At 35.7% G+C, this 21288-nt stretch overlaps 1 protein-coding gene across 3 annotated transcripts in view; it reads right to left on the bottom strand.

The window, feature by feature from the left end:
• Positions 1-3397: 3397 nt before the first annotated feature.
• Positions 3398-21288, bottom strand: part of LOC114281838 (kinesin-like protein KIN-7D, mitochondrial) — a 34033-nt gene continuing 16142 nt past the window's right edge. For all 3 annotated transcript variants that reach the window (XM_028224437.2, XM_028224438.2, XM_028224439.2), the window contains 14 exons: positions 14501-14605; positions 14082-14189; positions 13842-13973; positions 13475-13648; positions 12160-12339; positions 11132-11272; positions 8202-8321; positions 8001-8051; positions 7787-7834; positions 6879-7022; positions 4986-5726; positions 4579-4708; positions 4363-4482; positions 3398-3711 (listed from right to left, as the gene is read on the bottom strand). In XM_028224437.2, the coding sequence (XP_028080238.2) occupies positions 4400-4482; positions 4579-4708; positions 4986-5726; positions 6879-7022; positions 7787-7834; positions 8001-8051; positions 8202-8321; positions 11132-11272; positions 12160-12339; positions 13475-13648; positions 13842-13973; positions 14082-14189; positions 14501-14605 (2157 nt within the window). In that variant the 3' untranslated portion in view covers positions 3398-3711; positions 4363-4399. The remainder of the gene's footprint in view (positions 3712-4362; positions 4483-4578; positions 4709-4985; positions 5727-6878; positions 7023-7786; positions 7835-8000; positions 8052-8201; positions 8322-11131; positions 11273-12159; positions 12340-13474; positions 13649-13841; positions 13974-14081; positions 14190-14500; positions 14606-21288) is intronic.

Raw genomic sequence — 21288 nt, 5'->3', positions numbered from 1 at the left:
GCCAAAGGAGGCTTAAGTCATGGGGTGAATCCAACGATGCAAAAATGAGGCGAAATGAAATTACGGCGATGGAGATACAAGGGCTTCAACATGTGGGTTTGAATATGAAAATCAAGTGTGCTATTAAAGGAAGGAGATGAACAGAGATGGACGCAGGGGCCACATTGAAATATGGATGGAACTTTAGCATTCAATTTGTCGAAATTGAAACACTAAGGCTTAAAATTAAAAACAAGCGAAACACTAGGATGTTTTTGGTAATTAACTCTTATTTAATTTAGAAAACCAAAAGAATTTCCATTTAGGAGTAGGCTATTTTAGTTGATTATTTGACTCTTAACGAAAATATGTGTAAAAGATAAATAGAGTGATGTGATGGAGTATTTTGTTTTATTGGTTATTTTAGCCTGAAATGGACACATGAATCTAAAGGTTTGAAAGCATTTAACCCCTTAGGCCTTGCTTGTTTAGCGTGTTTTCAACCTAGGGATAGGACTCCATGTCCACTCCATGGAAGAGTCTGTTGGAAATTGGTAAGGTGGAATAGGAGTCAAATTGGACTCCATATCCTTCATATGTGGGATTGATGTGTCTCAGTAGGAGCGTGAGACACAAATGATGGGATTACAATCCCATGAAATTAACTTGAAAAAAGACACTTTTTTCTGTCAAATACATGTATCTTAATTTATTTTTTGTCAAAAATTTTAAAATGGTGTGATAAAAATTCAATTTTTTTCAAATGGTGGAATAAAAATTGTACTTAGTAAAATTGTTTGGTTTCATTATGTACTGTATTTAGTAAAATAAAATAAAATTTTAAAGTCTCAATTAAAAAATAAAATAAATTCATTTATTTTTTATTAATATTTTATTTATTTAATTTTTTTAAAAGTTGTAGCCAAAAATAAAATAAAATATTAAAGATAGATTTAGTATTGGTGTTACTAAACAATTGAAAATGATAAAATGGTCATTTAAATATTTATCATTCTTCATAATATTCTAACTAAATATTAGATTCAATAAGATAGTCATTTTCAAATATCTAATCGAATAAGAAAACAAATATGGAATACATATTATTTCTAACCAAATGACCCAGGCAAGGTTATCAGAATTGGGATCCTAGGATCGGTGAGAGGTCCTCACGGATCGGATTGAGAATCGTAAAATTCTACTTTTAGTCAGACACAAGATAAAAAATTATAAATAATGATAATGTATCTTAAAAAATCATTAAAATTAACGAAGAATATTAGATACGATATATAAAAATAATAATAATAATAGATAAGATATATAACAAATTAAAAAATATATTTCTAAGCATTAAATATAAGATAAGATATAAATATAAAATAATGCTTTTATATACAAAAGAATATTAAATAAATAAGTGTATATATAACAAATAAAAAACATTGATTCAAAAATAGAAAACAATGGGTGTGTTTGATTGGACAGACTGGATAAAGGGGGATTAGAATCCATCGGACTTGAGTCCTGGGACTGTGAATCCCCCAGACTATTTTGTTGGATTGGATATGTATCCTATGTTTGTTTTTTCATGGGATTAGATGTTTGGAAATGACTATTTTTAGTGAATCCAACGTTTGGTTGGACGGACTTGATGGATAAATGAACAAAAGACTATTTTACCCTTTTTCAATTGTTTACTAAGTAATAGCAATATTAAACATATCTTTAATATTGAATTATTTTTAGCTAGATTAAATAAAAATTTATTTTATTTTATTTTTTACACAATTAAATAAATTTATTTTTTAAAAAATAAATAAATAAAATATCAATAAAAATATATATTATTTTTTTAATTAAAATTTTAAATAAATTTGTTTTTAAAAATAATAATAATCAAACAATGAAATTAAATAAAACATCTATTAAATTTAAATAATGAAATTAAATAAAATATAAACAAAATTTTAAAATAATACATCAATAAAATACCTATAAAAAATTATTTTAAAAAATTAAATAAATAAAACGTCAATAAAAAGTTAAATAAAATTATTTTATTTTTAAATTGAGACATTTAAATTTTATTAAATATAATACATAATTAAATAGTAGAGGGTCAAAATGGTCATTTTGACCACCTAATCCCAACAGTGGATAGTCTCCCAAAAACTATCCCATTCCTCCCCTAGGACACAATAGTCCCCCATATGGGGGATAAGGAGTCCGGCGGACTAAAAAAAAATCAAACGGCGGATAAGGAACACTATTTTGATTACAATCCAAATAGTGGATAGTCCCCATAATCCGGCGAATCAAACACGCCCAATGAGAGGCTTGTGGCTTAGTGGTTTTTGACTCGGAAGCTAATGTTGTGGGTTTGATTCTTCTTTGTGTTCAAATTTTGATAGTCAGCCAAAATCGAGGTAGGATCGCATTGGCCAGGATCGCAATCCCACGATCTAGCGCGTGACTCCACACAAACTCGATGGTAGAATCAATCTTAGAGCGATCTGAGCCGTTGGATGAAAGTAGGATTGTAGAGATAAGAATGTTCATAATTCCCCTTATCCAATCTGGCCAGGAACTAATTCCCATTATCCAATCTGTTCAACACAGATAAAAATGTTTATTAAAAATAGTGGACCAATGGGATTAGTTTTTCAAAGACGAATAGAAAGATCTCCAAAAGTGTGACATCAATTTTTTTTTTTTTTTTAATAACTATACAGACATCACAACACATTGCGGTAAATCAGATTAGTTTTTATTTATTTATTTATTTATTTTTTATAATTCATAAAAACAGATATATAGATAGATTGTTGTACCTACCCACCAAGGAGTATTGTTCCTTAATATCCACAAAGCATCTGTAAAAAATCTCACCACATCTATAGCGGGATCCAAAACTAAAGCCCATGCGTGCTCTGAGCATTAAAAGTATGTTTGTCTTGACAAAAGACTATGAAAACTCGAATCCGGACTTTAAGCAAAAAATTCAGGGTCTTGCCACTAAACCAAGCTCTGCTTGTAGATTAATTTCAATTGGGAACCTATACCAGAATGTTATTAATCCGAATTGCCAATTAATTAAGACGTACAAAAATGCAGATTCTAAAGTTATCTGCAATCTTGTCGTGCGCAGAATCCACACCATTCATTGTTCACCCAACACCAACCCACAACTACTAACAAGATCCCAATCAAATCAGATTCTGGACGTTAATAAAACAAATCACATGCTTTATTTTATGTTATTTGAAAAATTTTAAACCCACACGGGTGAAGGCTGTAAATCCATCACAAAAAAAAAAAAAAAAAAAAAAAAGACTGAATTAATAGTTAGTTTATTAGGGAATTTGTTAGGAAACTAAATTGGAATAAAAGAATCAGCAAAAATTCAACAAAGTCGTACAAAGAGGGGGAAATAAATATTCTTGTAGGGAGCTTACATTGTTGTATACATTGCAAGATATGTTTGAAGAATGTATATATCCACACTTCTGGGTATTTGAGAAACAAAACAGAGCATGCTGCATTGGAAATTTCCAAATGTGCTTATATTTAGTTTTTACATTTTTTTTTTCCCTCTTATTTTACAGCCCTTGGGAGAGGGTACAGAGACAAATATAACTTTTCAGCGGTTACATACAGGCGGCTAACTAATAAAAGAATGGCACCAATCTTTCCAGAGAAAACTAGATGCAGGTGAAATACAACAAAGCCCTGCAAGGAAAATAAAGAAATAGAAATATGTTATAAAAACTTCATTCCCCTAAAGATAAAATTAACTGCACAATCAACGATGCAAAATTTACCAAGGAAATATTATTTAGGAATGTAAACGAGCCAAGTAGTAAGTTGTTAAGCTTTATTTGAAAAGATTTTCAATCTATGTTCAAGCTTAACTTTGTTTACATAACGAGCCGATCTCGAATGAGTTTTTAATGAGCCGAACATGAATGGAGCTCTCAAGTAGCTTGGGTTTTTGTAGTATATATAAACTTATCAAGCCTAGTTGATTGTTCAAGCTCGACTTTAAATTTATCACGCTTTTATGTGTTCAAGTTTGGTTTGTCAATGTCACATGAGCTGGACGAGCCAAACACGAGTCAAGCCCAAGTAGCTTGGTTTGTTTTACAGTTCTAATTACTGTTAACAAACTCAAATAAGTCGCATCATGTCACGGTATCACCCACAAGGGGCAACCATGTCCACCAACTTATTGTTGAACATGTTGCAAGAAGAGGAACAATAGTCTCATGTCTATTTGTAATATTTCTACCATCATATTCATACAGTTGCAAGAGTGAAACATGCACGAAGCTTTGACGTTCACATGGTTATGTAAACATCAAGTGCAGAAAACTGAATTACCTGACCCAGATTCAGGGGATAATAAAGCACACTATTATCAAGTGAAAGCAAAAATCCTATCTGCGATCTTTGTGCGACAGATTGGACACTCGGAACAAGCAAGCGAACAGGATTTACACACTGCAAAAGATGAACAAAAGTCAATACTGTAAAATAAGTCAAAAACTGAGCTCAAGGTTTAAGGAAGTTCAGAGCTTAAAGGTTCAAATAACTTACAACAAAAATGCCGGCAAGGGAGAAGCATTGTGGCAGTTGGTGATTCAAAACATACTTTACATACATGAGAATTTGCATCCCCATTCCCCGAAAATTTGAGTTCTTTTTCCTTCATCTCTTGCATTCGAGCCTGAAAGCATTTAAAACACTAGAATCACCCAAAAGCAAATTACCTTAAGAAGCCACGTGACCAAATCAAACCAAACTAGGTTCCCTACATTAAAATAAACTAAGTGGAATCTTATGAAGTTTCTGAGGTCGAGCAGATGGTGTACACTCTTGGTGAGCCATTTTTCAGTCTTTTCTTTCTTGTAAAATTAACTTAACCGAAGAGACACATCCAAATAAATGGGAACACATGCAAGCTTGTCTACATGTAATGCATGGACTGAGTGAGGGAGAGTTACCTTCAAACGAAGAACAAGGGATTCTTCCTTGGAAACATCTTGAGTTGGTTTTGTCACATCCGCAACTCGCCTCTCTTTGAGGACGGTATCCTTACTGTCAACATCTAATTTAGGATCATTCACATGGTTTATTCCATCAATATGCCTCCCATTCATGCTGAACTCAGGGATAGCTCCCCCCTCGTTTTTCAGCTGTGCAACAAGCACCCACATGTTGGCTAAATCATTTTCCAAAGCTGCCTCCCTTTTCTTTGCTTCTTCAACAGTTTTCCGGTATTCATCTTCAACAAATTCCTTCTCAGCCAAGGCAGCCTCAAGGACCGCCTCCCGTTGTTTCCTTGCCTGCAACTCCATTTTTAAATCATCTAGGTCAAGATCCCACGAGTCGAATTCATCATAGACCATTCCTGAAACTTCATTAGAACGGCCAGAAAGCCGTCCTTTTCTCCCTGGTTTTATGCTGTCACTATACTTCCGGTTGCCCCCATTACCAGTTTGTAAACCAGAGCCCCTAGAATGTGTGGATTCCCGAACAACTAATAATTCTTTCTCCAGTTTTGCATTCTGTTGTGAAAGCTTTGTGACTTCACCAGCCAAATTCTTCAACTCAACCGCAGCAGCAGAGGCCAGTTCCTTTGCATAAGAAGCTTCTTCAGACAATTTTTGATTCTGCACACGTAATCCACTGTTCTCCTCTAAAATCTGTACGTGTTCTAGCTTTAGTTTCTCATTCTCAATTTCCTGCTCAAAGAAACAAAAACATGTGTAATCATTAGCTATGTTGAACATCCATGTCAGTTGCAGATTTCAGTTAATTTTACACAATACACACATTGAAGGTAGGAGCAACATCTTTTATACAAGGATCCGCTCACGATACCAAACTCTACACTTTACACTTATGCTACGCTTGTTTCAGTGGAAAACATTTTCTATGAAATAGCTTCTGCATTTTTTGATATTTGATAAAACAGAAAATTTGGGCAGAAAATATTCCATTTTTGAAAGGTGGAAAACGTTTTCCAGAATTAAGGCCAAGTTTGGCATGTCTTCAAAAAGACAAAAAAGTCAAAAAGTCACTATCCTATTTAAGTCACATCATCTTATTTAAGTCACATCACCTCTCTTACACATCACTTCAAACCCAACCCAAACCCAACCCATATTTCATAAAAAGTCAAAAAGTGCACTTATTTAGATCATTCCAAACAACCCCTAAAATCTACCAATATCACCGAACTACCACCTCCACCATAACACTACGACCACCACCAACCACTGTTGTCACCGCAACCGCCACCACTTCCACCACCACCTCACAAGCACACAATAACATCACTACCACGGCCACCACCTCAACATCAGCTCAACCGCCACTACCACCACCACTAATACAGCCATTAGTACAATAGTTTCAAGGTTGCAACCAAACACGAAAACATTTGATGGAAAAAGTTTTCTGCTGGAACAAGCAGAGCATTAAAATCCAACTTCTGAACAAATTCTGTGAACATCCAATTATGCATATGCTGAGTTTTTCCCACAAATATAAAAGAAAATTCCAGACACAAATCACGCTTGAATGACAAAACACACCAACTTTTTTTTCCCAGTGCAAGGCTAACGGCAGGTCAAAATTTATTGTAGTTGGTATAAAAGACATTATATTCTCTACACCACTTTGCTTCTGTAAGATGTCTTTTGGAAGTGAATTTATAAAGCCAGCTGTGATCAAAGAATTCTTAAATCTTCAATAGAAAACTATACAATGGCAACATCTAAGAGGGTACAGGATATGGGATTATTTAATCAAATTGCCACCAAAAACATCAATTTCTCTGACCACAATTCTGTTAAGCCATGCCCATTCAAAATCCAGAAGATCCAACTCACCTGGGACTGAATTTTCTTTCTCAACTCATCTGCGTATTCTTCAGATGAACACCATTCAGAAGGTGATAATTTCCCACTGCTCGTTGAAGCCAATTGTTGTTGCAGGAGACTTATTTTTTCTTGCAATTCCTTATTCTCTGCACACTGATTGCAACAAACACAGTAACAATGATTTAAGCAAAAGACAGGAAAAGTTAAAGCAGAGAGACATCATTTTAAAAATCGAATCCCAGTGCGCAAGGCTCCTGCTTATAGCAGGACCCAGAAGAGGCAAACATGTAGGCAGAGAGGCTAATTCCCATGACTTAAACTCACATTGGGAGTGACTTAACACTTGTCATCGCTCCAAGTCAGGACCTCTAGAGATGCAACAATTTATATAATGAAAATTGCTAGCATAATCATGGTTGTTAGAATCATACAATTCACGATTCGATACGAGTTTCCACTAAAACGATTTGGATCATGCTGTTGAATCGAAAATTGAGTGAATCGTGCGATTCAATGTGCAATGAACTACAATTTATTACGATTCACTGCCATTCAATTCTATTTTTGGTTTTGCTCACATAATGCATGAAATAACATCATTTTCGCTAAACTATCAAGGCATATATAATAGATCAGTTAGTTATATTGATACACATGATGTTGTATGTATATACATATATAAAACTTAGTTATATTGATATTTACATATGAGTGATTTTTTATCTATATATAAATATATAAAATTATATATTATAAAAAATAAAATGAATCTTACAATTCGCAATTCGATACGACTCACGATTCACTATTTTAGCAAAACGATTCACGATTCGATTCTCGATTTGACAACAATGAGCATAATCTTCAAACAGATGGAATTATGTGAAAGAAGTATAGTAGAATGATGTTATTTTGACCTTGTTCTGCAGTTGTTCCTGGAGGATGCGATTATCTGCTGATTTTATCTGCATTTATCAAAAAAATATTTAACAAAAAGATGTAACATTGATAACAGGCAGCTTTACCACTATAAGGTAACAAATGAGTGGTGACATACCATGGTCTGAAGAAAAACTACCCACCAAAATTTGCAGATAAAACAGTATTTGACAACTATATAGGAGTACCAACCTCTAGCTCAAAACCTTTTTCATTACACTGGGCCATCAATTTCATCACCGTCTGTTGCACCAGGGGAAAAAGAAAGAAGAGAGAAGATAAAGAGGCAATTGTTAAGCAATATGTCAATAATAATGAACCTAGGATGGACTTTGAGGTGCAAATTATAAGAAAATTGAAGAGGACAATCCAATGATGATGAAGTATGATTACCTGTTGCATGTCAACCAATGAAGCATTAGCAATTGAAGCCTCACCACTCTCAGTAATACGTTGTTCCAAAATCCTCATCTGCCTCCTCTTTTCAAGGATTTCACGTTCCAAGTTCTGAATCTGCATATGAGAAAGCAGGCACAACCACACAAATAATGAGCCCAACACTAAGAAAATAAAATACAAGCACCACATGAAAATTTATAGTGATATATTGTGATTAGTTATTTAAGTTATTTCAGACCAACTTCTTATACTTGTACAGGATCTGCAAAGTAGAAATGTGTGCCCTTAAAATGACCAATATGAAATTTGAGTTTACACTTGCAGAAATAGTTGAAATACCAGAGGCAGTAGTACATATTGAAAGATCAGACTAACACATAAAATATTAATCAAAGGTCCAAGAGACAAAAAACAGATTGGTCCATGTACTTCTATTTGACAAGAAATTTGCATATCCAAACACAACATTTGAAATATAAGCTAAGGAAGGTGTGCATGAAATATAAGCTAAATTTTTTCTCCATTCCCCTTTCCCTTTCCAAATCCATGATCCAAACACAGCGTAACTAAAACATAAAACTAAAAAAAAATCAAAAAATCAAAAATAAAGAAGCATAGATGGTATAAAATTTGTGTGGAAGAGAAGAGAAAATTAACTAAGATTTAGTTTGGCAAAAAAAATAAAACAGGAATCGTGTGCAAAGCATATGGAGGAGTTGTATTTGCAAGCACTAGAGCATGCTAAAGGCAAAGCAGACAAGCCGCATTACTGGCGCAACCACGCATAGTGTAAACTGTGTTTCTACTTACAGAGATTCCATATTGTGTTTATGGATTCAGAGTATAATTCTGGGTATTTTTATCTGCGTGCTTTGATTCAAAAGGTCATGGGATTTTTAAGTGAGTTACGTGACCATTTAGGGGCCAATTAATTACTTTAGCCTATTTTATTTTGTTGGAAATAACAATAGCCCTTATATTTGAAATAAATAAATGACATTGTAGCACTTTTCTTATGAAAGCCTCAGAACCTTATAAAAGTTTCCTCCAGCTTGTAATCAAAGCTTTTGGACTAGCTTCCATGAAAAATAGAGCCTGCTCCATTAGCTTCTTTGTCTTCTTTTTTGGGATCGAGATGTAGGTGTTTAAGCTCAATCTAGCACTCTGATTTTCATTCTTATTACTGCATTTATTAGTGTCATACACTGTTTGCAAATTTCTGTTATCAACTTTGCATTCTTATTAGTCAAAAGGAGAGTACAAAACCCAAGCCCAAAACTCTCAACAACTGAAGACAACTTATTTGATAGTGAAGGGGAAATCCAACAGGAGGCACATTGAAAATGGAAAAATGGTAAGTAAACAGAACCTTTATATAGAAATCTCATCTAGAATGGTGTGCCAGTGACATTTCTATATGAAGAGCAGTAATGGGTGTTTTATGAAATGATAGGACAATAAAGAGCCACATCATTCTATATGGCAATTTTATTTGTATGTCATTACTCTTGAAAATGCACATTAGAGCCACATACAGAATCACTCTCAAAATCTCCAACACCAAATCATGCTACCCAAGAGGAGGCACCCCACCCAGTAAAACAGGCCAGGTGGCTCATGTGTCATGAGTAGCTGGAGTGCAGAACATCTGGATGTAGAACCTTTACCACTGAGCACATTTGTCCTACAAAATGAGCTGAACTTGAGCAGGAACTCAACTCATTATTGTCAAGGCAATCTCAGTCATTTTGGCTCCTGGAAGGTTATGACCATGAAAAAAATTGGAACTCCGACAAAATTTATGGTGTTCAAATTCTAACTGTTCAAGGAAAGGAACATGATTCCTTAACCAACTGTGCAACAACAATAAAAAGGATCAAATGTCCTGACTGGAGATGAGCACCAGCCCAAGCGAAGAAGCAATAAAATTTCATGCTACACTGGACCATCTCACAATCATGTTCCTTAATCAACTAGAATGTATTTTGTGAAAGAAATGCAAGTTGATTTGGCAACACATTTGAAAATTGGCTAAAAATTGGCCAACTAAAGTCGCAAGGGCAGCATTATTGTTTTTCAAAAATTGCATTGCAATTTGCATAAGATGACAAGAAAGACCTTACCCATGAAATAAGAGGAAAAATTACATGTTCATTTCTAAAACAGAAAACGAGCCAAGCTCTAGCTTCCACCATAAAGTTCAAGCAGAGCTCAAACTGAGTTCAACCAATCTAAACCAAGTTAGAGCCAAATTTAACACAATCCAAATGCTGTTGACCCATTCTCAAATAGTCAGATAATCAACTTGGCTCAATTCCTATGAAGCACAGACACCTCTTTGGTAGTCACGTACGTTGGAGGAAGTGCCCCATTTTTTCGGTTGGACACGCAATGGACACATTAGGGACACTGGGGACATGTGGTGTCTCATATTTCTTTTATATATTTTTTCACCGGAGTAGCATACCCAAGGTTGATGAATTTGATGAGAATAAATATTTGACATAAAATATATGTAACAATATTCAAATATATGACATAAAATTATATGTTTTGCCCATGTCAACTCACTTGTTGTATGTCTGTTCCTGTGCTTTTTAGCTCAGCTCATTTTCACCCCTATGAATCTACCTTGGGTACACTCAATTCTTACTACCATTCCTTGTCAATTGTCACAGAGGCTAAGACCAAATTCCTAGTTGAACATATCTCATTAAATGAGGAATCAAAGATAAAATCCCAACATTGGATAACATTAGTTTATCAAGCACGCCAAGGTTTTCTCATACAAACAGATTTGCTTGTGTAAACATTTTCAAAGAAAGGTAAGCCATATTTTGCATAAGAAAGGTTTGCACAATTGAAAATGAATGCACCATATTAAAACGAAGCATACATCTTAAAATGATGAATAAAAGATTTACTTGAGTTTTCGAGTTATCAGGGTCATTGACAGACTGTTCCACCAAACGCTTCAAGGTACTGGTGCTGAATGCAATCTCACCTGCAAGCATCTTAACTTGCTCAACTAGGAGATCCATTTGATCTGACATTGTCATCCCACCCTGCAGCCCAACACAAGTATGTTTACAGATGTTAAATGTCATGTACAGAATCTACATATCTATCACAGATTTGTAGGACTAGGAACTACAACATAATGGCATACTACCATAGAATAGTAGCAACAGAAATGAGATAACTATTTCAAATGTAACTCGCAATGATTATATAAATATCAATGGCTCAACATATAGTCAGAACAATTCTAACCAAAAGGTGAGACACAGCTAGATTATTGTTTATAAATCGTCTCGTACTCAAAGATGCATTACACTTTTAACAACGAATATGATTGAGCAGGAATGAATCAATGATAATGTAAAATATGTTGTGAAATAGCGTGAATTTATTTTTCAACATAAAATCTCTTTCTATCACTAATCCAGGACCACTTTTCATCTCTTTTGTTAATATTAGTCTGCTGTTTTAAATTTTTGCCACTTGGCAAAATTGTGACAGATTAAATTAATGCAAGATAATGAGAGAGGTAGTCACAAATAACTAAATCCCAATCCCCAACAACAAAGTATACTTTCATATGGGAAGAGTTATGTGCATTGTGTCTGCCTTTTATTCAAATAAAGTTTATCCAGTGTGCATATGCACACGTGTGTAACTTATAGACCCAAAAAAACAGCATACAGCATGAACAAGTTTCAGTCAAATAGAGTGCATGAGGAAACTGTTTCACTGCCATAATTAATGCAACCAATGAGTTAAGTATTTGCTAACAATTAACAGAAGCAACCTCCATAAACTAAGCAAGTTATTGGCTGGTTTCGCATGGTAAATGATACAGAAAATGAGAGCTGGGGGGAAGCGACAAAAAAGAGGAAGCAGCAAAACACAGTTTTATACCACAGGAAGAAACACTGATGAGTTTACCCACTTGAGTTGATTCGGTAACTGTACTGGCAGTCGGTGACAGTTCATCATTCCACTTGCTGGAAGATCTTCTGTGTTTAAATTCATTAGAATGATCTGATGAAGCTAACAAAGCAGAAGATGGGGAATCTTTGTGATTCTCACTCTCTATGTGCAAAGAACCATCATGCAAAACATCCAGTTTCTGAAATAACATGAAAAGATCATCAAATTCAGGTTTTCTAGATTGAAACACAAAACACATAACCGAAAACAAAGTTGTATTGGAAACATATTGTATCTTTTGTGTGCGTGTGTGTGCGCGGAAAGCATGTGAAGAGCGAGGGAGAGATTTCCCAAAAGAAACCATTGCTGGAATGAACACAGCAAACATCAAGATGACTATTAATGAAAGTTGCCTAAAAGAAAATTGAAACCATACAAAAGCATAAAGGCATAAATTTATGTCGAGAACTGCAAAAATATCGAGCAACTCAAAACTAACCCTTTGATTAGCCATGGCAATATCTTTCAGCTCTCAAAATTACAATATTGAACACATTACATTAGAAAAACTAAAACGAGAACACGAATCATTTCAGGTGTCGTTTGGTTTTGGCTTTGGCTTTTTTAGTTGGCTTTTTTGACTTTTTTAGCCAGGGGCTTTTTTAGTTGTTTGGTATTCTTGTTTGGCTTTTTTGACTTTTTGGCTTTAGAATGACAAAATTGCCCTTAGTATAGAATGATACTTTTTTTACTATTTGTTTGTATATGGGATATTTTGGTACTTTTGTAGCTTTTTTGTCTTTTTGTGATTTTGTAGCTTTTTTTTTGTCTTTTGTGATTATATAGCCTGGGAGGAAAACCAAACCAAGGCTCAATAACTACAAAAAACTGCTGATAAGTGAAGCCTAGTTAAAAAAAGTGTTCATTTCATAAAAATTATAAAATGGAGAATTGGAATTTGGAAATTCATCCCAAAAATAGTGTTCAATTCTAATAAATATAAAATATAGAATCATAATTACGGCATTATAAATTAGTAATTGAAGATAAAACTTCTTCCAATTTTAGAATGTCCCAGTCCAAGTTGTACAAATACTACAAAATTAGGAAAGCCAATTCTTGTTCACTTGCTTTGTCCCAAAACCAAGAAAAATTACTAGATCCCCAGCTACCTAAATTTTGACAAAAATTCTAACATTTAGTTACATTTTGGTCCAACTAAATGATCAAGCTACAATAAGGGTTCAAACAAAACGAGGGAGAGAGAGAGAGAGATTCAGATCAGAAAATGTCAGGTCAGGTCATATTTATAGAGATTTGAATAGGCAGCTTACATCATCTTCGCCAACAGAATGACTCTGTTGATGACTGGGCACCTCATTCAAAATTGTATTCTTTGTAGAAACAAGTATGAGCTTGGTTAGCCTTTGTATTCTACTCATTAGAGCAGCCTTGGCTTCCTCCTCTTCCTCCAATCTTGATTGCATCTTCACTTGACCTTCTTCCAACTATTACATAAACAACAAAATGTGAACATCGCATGAGAACCTAAATCTACGTAGCCAGTCTCAGTGAAGGATCAGGTCACAGACTGAGAAAAGCAACAATAATTAACATATGAAACAAGAAGTTTAGCTTCAATGTTAGTCAAAGTAAGCCAGTTGCAATCTCATAATGAAAACAAAAGAGTTGAAAGAAAACCCTTTGTCTTAAGGTCAAAAGCTCCTCATGATTGACACCAGCAACCATCCCCTTCTTTAGCTGATCAAGTTCTTCTTTAAGGACTGATATTTCTCTTTGATACTTTTTAATCAAAGATTTTTCATCAATAATCTGGAGAAAAAAAACATATTTTGTTAATCAGCATATAGTGAACTTTAAGCATATATTACAGTACATTCTTCTTGAAATATCATATATTATACCACTGCCAAGACATACCTTATTACGTGAGGCAAATATCTCAACGCGCTTTGCCCTGCTAGCAAATTTTAATGTATTATGAGTTTCCTCCATATTGCTCGATGCAGGAGTAACTGTGCATATAAGCTGGGTTGAGAAGAGAACCCAAAAAAAAAGGTAAGATGCATGTCAGATCATATTGCATCATAATACCTTTGTTTATGTATTGCATTATAGTTCAGAATAAGCTTCACTAAGTTTGTTCACAGATTACATAATGAAGTTGTAATTGGGAAAATATTTACAGGAAAGACTTGACAACATGAAACAAATATTTGGTATATAGCCTCGTAGTACCTTGTGGACTTGTAGCCGTACAATACAAATAAGATGATTTTTGGGGAAAAAAAATTCATGCAAACTCATCCTAACATATTTCTTTTGCTTCTCAAACTTACCGAAACATGTCCGTGGCCACTTAGTGAAGATTGCAGGAGGCGGGTAAGCTTGGAATCTCGATATGGAACGTGAGATGCTTTCCCCTCACTTAGTTTTCCAATTACCTTCACATTCCAAGTAAAAATAAAATTATCCAACTGGACATGAAACACATATATATAGTAGCTGTTAGCAACTGAAGCCCAAGAAGAATATCCACCCAGAAAAACGAGATATGAACAGAATGATACAAGTGGAGAATTAGTTAGTTGATGAGTAAGCAAGAGTTAGGTGAGGGTTAGTTGAATTGACAAGACTTAGTAAGTTAGTGAATAACTGGAATTAGGTATAGATGTATGTAGTATAAGAAGGTATAATGAGTGTCAAATTGTATAGAATTCATGTGATAATCTCTCTCTCTCTCTCCCCCGCTATTTTCTCTTTTAAATACTTTGTGTTTGCATCAAGTGGCATCAAAGCCAACGATCTTCGGCAATGGCAACACCACAAGAAGCCTTGGAGTCATTTTGCAATGAGTTTTGCAAAGATCTTCAAGAAATTGATGCAAAGCTTTCAAATCTGATTGAGATCTGTTGGGATGGTTTCAATTGCATTGAGAAACTGATGAATGTAGAAACAGAGGCCGAATCTGAAATCATTTGACAGATTTGCAGTGCTCAGAGGTTGAGAGGTTCACAGAGGCAATGTTCGACCATTCGGTGGGCAAGAAGAGGTGTTCAAAGAATGGGTTGAAAGCCATTGCCACCATGTCCGATGGGGTACTCAAGTATGTTTTCAGTGACACTGACGTGCTGATCATGAACTTGAGTGGTGAAGTCACAGAAAAGGTGGGTCAAAACCAGACAAAGATTGATCTTGGGATAGTTGATCTCTGCTTGATGGAAAAAGAGATTGATCCGAGAAGAAGTGAGAATTCAATCAAAGGACAAAATTGTTCCATTTCTCCTTCATTTTTCCATTACCCTGATCGGCTGTGTTCTTCATTCCTAGTTTTGGTTTTCTTTTTTTGTTGGTCTATATGTATATCAACTGGTATCAAGAAAGGATCAATGGTTGCATCTCCGAAATTTGGGATCCGGGTGGACATGTGTACTTGTGTATTTCAATGGTGAAACCACCAAGTCAGTCACCCACCATATCTGCGGTCTTCAATATTGTTGCCGCAACTAAATTGAACTTCATATTGTTAAAAGAAGTTCCTATGTGTTCAACCGATTTTTCATTGTTTATTAATTTTGGGCGAAGATGATGAATGAGACTGTAAATTGCAGTCCAACTCCTGCAGCAGTACTTTCAAGCTTGAAATGTGTATGGTGTGTTCCATGATTCTTGACAATTTGTGTTCATTACCGTCAACAAATTCAGTTGGGCTATGATTTGGACAAATTGTTAGCTTGCTTAGAATTTTTTGTGAAACTAAAGGAAGATATGCACCCCAGCCTTGAGGCCAAGGTTGTTTTAAGGGTGATGGAATTATACAAGTGGAGAATTAGTTAGTTGGTGAGTAAGAGTTAGTTGACTAGTTAGTTGATGATAGGGTTAGTTAGTTAGTTAGTTAGTTAGTTAGAGAATGAGTCGAATTAGTTACAGATGTAGTATAAGAAGGTACAAGGAGTGATGAAGAGTATAAGAAGCTCAAGGAATACTAAATTCAGAGATGTGATGACACTTGGACATTGGCATGATTTTATAGAGAAATTGATAGAAATCTTCTACAATTATATTTCTAGTATTATTAGAGTTTATTTTATTATTATTTTTGTGTTTTTTAGGATTGTTAAAGTTAGGGGTATTTTGATAATTTTATATTTGCCATAGGTCATTTATTTAATTAGTGTTTGTTTTTGTTTCTTATTTGGTCTTAAATTAGTTTTAAAAATCAAAGATATTTTAGCAGTTTCCTTTTTTTATTCTAGTTGGTTTAGGAAGTCTCCTAATCATATATAAAACCATGTAATGCTTATAATTGATAGAGTTGATATTTTATAATTGAAAAAAATTAGAGCTTTGAAGCTTCTTTATGGATTGTGTGATGCAATCAAACCCTAGGTGTGATGCCTAACGAATTCTAAGAGTAATTCCTAGATCTATCTTCTGCTCTTCCTTTTTTTTTTTTCTTTTTTTTTTTTTTCAATTTACTATTCTCGGATTACTATTCGTAGCCGTCTAAAAGTGGACTTTTCAACCTCCAAATTCCCTCCAATTGTGAGAATAATATTAGTATAGTAAATATTGTTTCCTGTTTAGGATTGATTTAAGTTTATTCACGTTTCCTATTTAAGATTAGGTCTAGAATTGCTATATATATCAAATGTACACATTGTATTATAGCACAATTGAATATACAGCATTATTCAGAAAGGTAACATGGTATCAGAGCTTGGTTCGAAACCTGAAGGACTCGAAACCCTAGCAACCACCTCTGATTCTGATCTCTGGTCTCACGAAGTCAACCCATCTCAGTTGGGTACTTCGTCTGACCGTTTCGTTTGGTTCGTCTAGTCATCGCATTTCATCATCGCAATTCGTCTAGATCTTTAGTATTTATTTCGCTGCCATTGGGTGTTCATCGAAATCGTATTTGTCACCAGAATTGCAATCTGACAACACGTTGACCCATCTGGTTCTCTCGCTGGTTGTAGGTCAGATTGCGTGACCCATCTGAGGTATTATCTCTCTTGGTTGACCCATCTCTTCTCTAGTTCGCTACATCTGTTTTGGGGAATTATGCAACTCCTTTTCTAGTTCTGTTTGGTCATATTTGACCCATCTGGCATTGGTTTATTAGATTTTGCCCCATCAGATTTTTGTTTATTATCCTTTGACCCCTTGTTTGGCCATTTAGGGTTTATTACACTTAAACCCCTTAGCTTTCTGGTTATTATGACGTCTCTAGCTCCTAATGAGTGTCTTCTGCCATCAAAGGGACCATTGGAAGTATCACTGTCCCAAGAAGGGATATTTGTCTGGCTCGTATTCTCAGCAGTCTCAAACCTAGTTTTACCCTTCCTCTCTAGCTCCTGATCCTGACTGGGCTTCCTTGAATACTCAAATTAGTCAGCTTCAGCATACACTGTCTACCTCCCAGCGATCCCCGTCTACCTCCATTGTTTCCTTTCTTCATTCAGATTTGCTTGGGTCTCCTTCAGATATCTCTTCATCTATCTGGATTTTGACTCTGGTGCCTCTCATCAAATGACTCCCCATCTCTTCTTACTTCAAAATTGTACTCCCCTTCCTTTTCCTATTACTGTTAATGTTGCTAATGGGTTTGGTATGTCTGTTATATCTGTTGGGTCTGTCTTACCATCTGCTATGTCTACTGTCTCTATTCCATCTGTCCTTTTTGTTTCTCGATTATCTGTCAGTTTGTTATCTATCAGTCAGCCTAATGCCTCTGGTTTTGATGTTATCTTTTCTTTTTCTAGCTGTTCTGTGCAGGATCGGATGTCTAAGTAACAGATTGGGACTGGCCGTAGAGTTGGAGACCTCTATGTGGTAGAGAGCTTTCATCTGCCTATAACAACTTCTCCAACTGTTTTTCCTCTTTTCAATTAGATTCTCTGTCCACTACTTTCTACTTGTGGCATTCTAGATTAGGACATTTGTCTGCTGACCGCTTACAGTCTTTAGCTCAGTCAGGTATATTAGGTAAAGTTTCTTCTAGTGAACTTACTGAATGTTGGGAGTGTAAACTTGCTAAAATTACAGCCTTACCTTTTCGTAAAAGTACTATATCTGATACACCATTTTCTTTAGTTCATAATAATGTTTGGGGCCCTTCTCCTATTCTCACCAAATGAGGTTCTACGTATTATGTGTCTTTTGTTGATGACTGCACTCGTTATACTTGGGTTTATCTTATGACTCATAAGTCCGGTTTCTATCAGATATACCATACCTTTCAGTCTATGATTACTACTCAGTTTGGGTCTACAATTAAAGTGTTAAGGTCTGACTTGGGTGGGAAATATTTTAAAAATGAGTTCTGTGAGCATTTGGCCAATTTAAGTACCATTCACCACACTTCATGTACAGATACACCTACCCAAACTGGTCGAGCCGAGCATAAACACCGTCATCTCCTTGAGACAGCTAGGTCTCTTTTTCCCTCTACCTCAGTTCCGGCTCCATTCTGGGGGGAGGCAATTTTTACTGTTGTTTTTCTTCTTAACTGCATGCCTACTCCCTTTTTTTCTGGCCAGTCTCCTTGTGAGGCTTTGTTCTCCCAAATTCCTAACTGCTCCCTCCGTGTGTTTGGGTCTGCTTGTTTTGTCCTTCTTCTCCGCAAAGATAGGACCAAACTTAGTGCCCGGTCTGTCCTCTGTGTCTTTTTGGGATATAGTCCTATTCAGAAAGGCTATCGGTGTTACAACCCTGTTTCTCGTCGTCTTTATGTCTCCCGTCATGTTTTTTTCCTTGAACATCTACCTTACTTTCAACTTCCTTTTTTTTTTTAATCAACAACAAAAAACTTTATTGATAAATCAAAAAGGAAAGTAAACGAGGATGAGGCATCTTCTTACAAAAAAAAAGAAAAACACAAAACAAAGGCTTAAACAAGAAAACACAAATGCAAAAGCCTACATATCACACACTGCCAACCAATCTCTAGCTAACAAAAAAAGGGGGACCCCCTTAGAAAGAGGATTCCCCGAAACCCAAAAAGAAGTCAAATGGCAAACACAATCCCACAAACAATCTATCCCTCGAGATTAATCTTCGAACACCCTCGCGTTTCTTTCCAACCATAGAACCCAAAATGTTGCAAAGACCGCACAAGACTTACTTTCAGCTTCCTCCTCCCACCGCCCCAGTTTCCAAAGGGGATTTGGTTCATATTGATCCGTTTCCTTCTGAGGTCCCGTCTGATGAGTACATCTCCACAGTTCCTTCTGAGTTTGTTCCATCTTCTCCTCCAACTGTTTCTCCTCCTTCGATTTCTTCTTCTCCTCCTCCTCCTCCTTCGTTGTTAGTTTATTTTCATCGCAAGGCTCCTCCTCTACCGATTGTCTCTGCCCCTGCTACTGATCCTCCTAATTCTGACGACTCTGATCCTGCCGACACTGATATCCTACTCGAGTGTGTCATCCTCCAAACAAGTTGGATTGGTCTAATACATGTTTTTCTGCTTCCTATCATACTTTTTTGTCTGCTATTCACTCTTTTTCAGAACCTCAGTCTTACAAGAAGGCCTGTCAGGATCCTCATTGGGTTAAAGCTATGGAGGATGAGTTGTCTGCTTTACCAAAAACTAGTACTTAGGAGTTGATTCCTTTGCCTGCTGATAAGAATCTAATTGGTTACAAATAGGTTTACAAAGTCAAGACTCATTCTGATGGTTCTCTTGAGCGCTACAAAGCTCATCTGGTTGCCAAAGGTTTCTGATAAGAGTATGGTATTGATTATGAAGAGACCTTTGCTCCTGTTCCCAAGATGACTATTGTTTGTACTTTGATCTCTATCGTTGCTGTTCGTTCTTGGCCTCTTTATCAAATAGATGTTAAAAATACTTTTCTTAATGGCCATCTCACTGAGGAGGTTTACATGCGTCCTCTCCCTGGCCTTCACCATTCCTTTGAACAAGTTTATCGCATTCGGCGTGCTCTGTATAGTCTGAAGCAGTCTCCTCGTGCTTGGTATGATCGCTTTCAGACTGCTGTTGCTGAGCTTGGGTTTCATCCTTGTGCCCAAGACTCTGCTTTATTTCTTTTCTACTTCTCTGGATTTGGTGGCCTATGCTGATTCTGATTGGGCTGGTGATGTTACTGATCGCAAGTCCACGTCTGGTTTCTGTATGTTTCTTGGCGATTTCTTGATCTCTTGGAAAAGCAAGAAACAAACTGTTGTTGCTTGCTCTACTGCCGAAGCTGAGTATCATGCTATAGCTCATGCTACTGCTAAAGTTGTCTGGCTTCGTTGTCTTCTCTCTGACTTGGGTGTCCCTCAGTCTTCTCCAACCTCCCTCTATTGTGACAACCGCAGTGCTATTTAGATTGCACATAACACTATCTTCCATGAGCGGACCAAGCACATTGAGATTGATTGTCACTTTGTTCGTCAGCATCTGCAGTCTGACTCTATCTCGCTTTCTTCGTCTCTTCAGCTCTGTAGCTTGCTAACTTCTTTACCAAGACTCACACCACTGCTCAGTTTCAGTTTCTTCTTGGCAAACACTCAATGTTTTTTGCCCAAACACCTAGAGTTTGAGCGGGGGTATGAGAATAATATTAGTATAGTATATATTATGTGAATATTGTTTCCTATTTAGGATTGGTTTAGGTTTATTTGTTTCCTATTTAGGTTTGGTTTAGGTTTATTCATGTTTCCTATTTAGGATTAGTTTAGGTTTATTCTTGTTTCCTATTTAAGATTAGCTCTAGAATTGCTATATATATCAGATGTACACATTGTATTAAAACACAAATGAATATATAGTTTTATTCAGAAACAATATTAGTATAGTATATACTATACTAATATTATTCTCACACCAATCACCCCCAAATCAATCATAATCCCTTCCCTTACCTATATTAGCCTTCAATTTAACTATTAAAATCCTAAATTACTCACAGTTTAGGCCTTTGGCTTGAGGTTCCACCACGATGTTTTCACATTATGGGAGATCCTACACAAGCGGATTGACTAGGGAAGAGGGTAAATCACTTCTTAGAGAAAAAATTCATCTAAGGGGTCTTCAAGATAATTTCCTTGATCAATTGTATGCTCTTGAGCAAAGTGACATGTGATTGATTATGCCAAAAAATTCAAGGAATATATAATG

Source organism: Camellia sinensis, chromosome 3 (genome assembly GCF_055761805.1).
Source record: "Camellia sinensis isolate YWXY chromosome 3, ASM5576180v1, whole genome shotgun sequence".
Lineage (NCBI taxonomy): Eukaryota > Viridiplantae > Streptophyta > Magnoliopsida > Ericales > Theaceae > Camellia > Camellia sinensis.
Note: the sequence above shows the minus strand (reverse complement) of the source record. Positions and strands in the feature narration are given on the sequence as shown.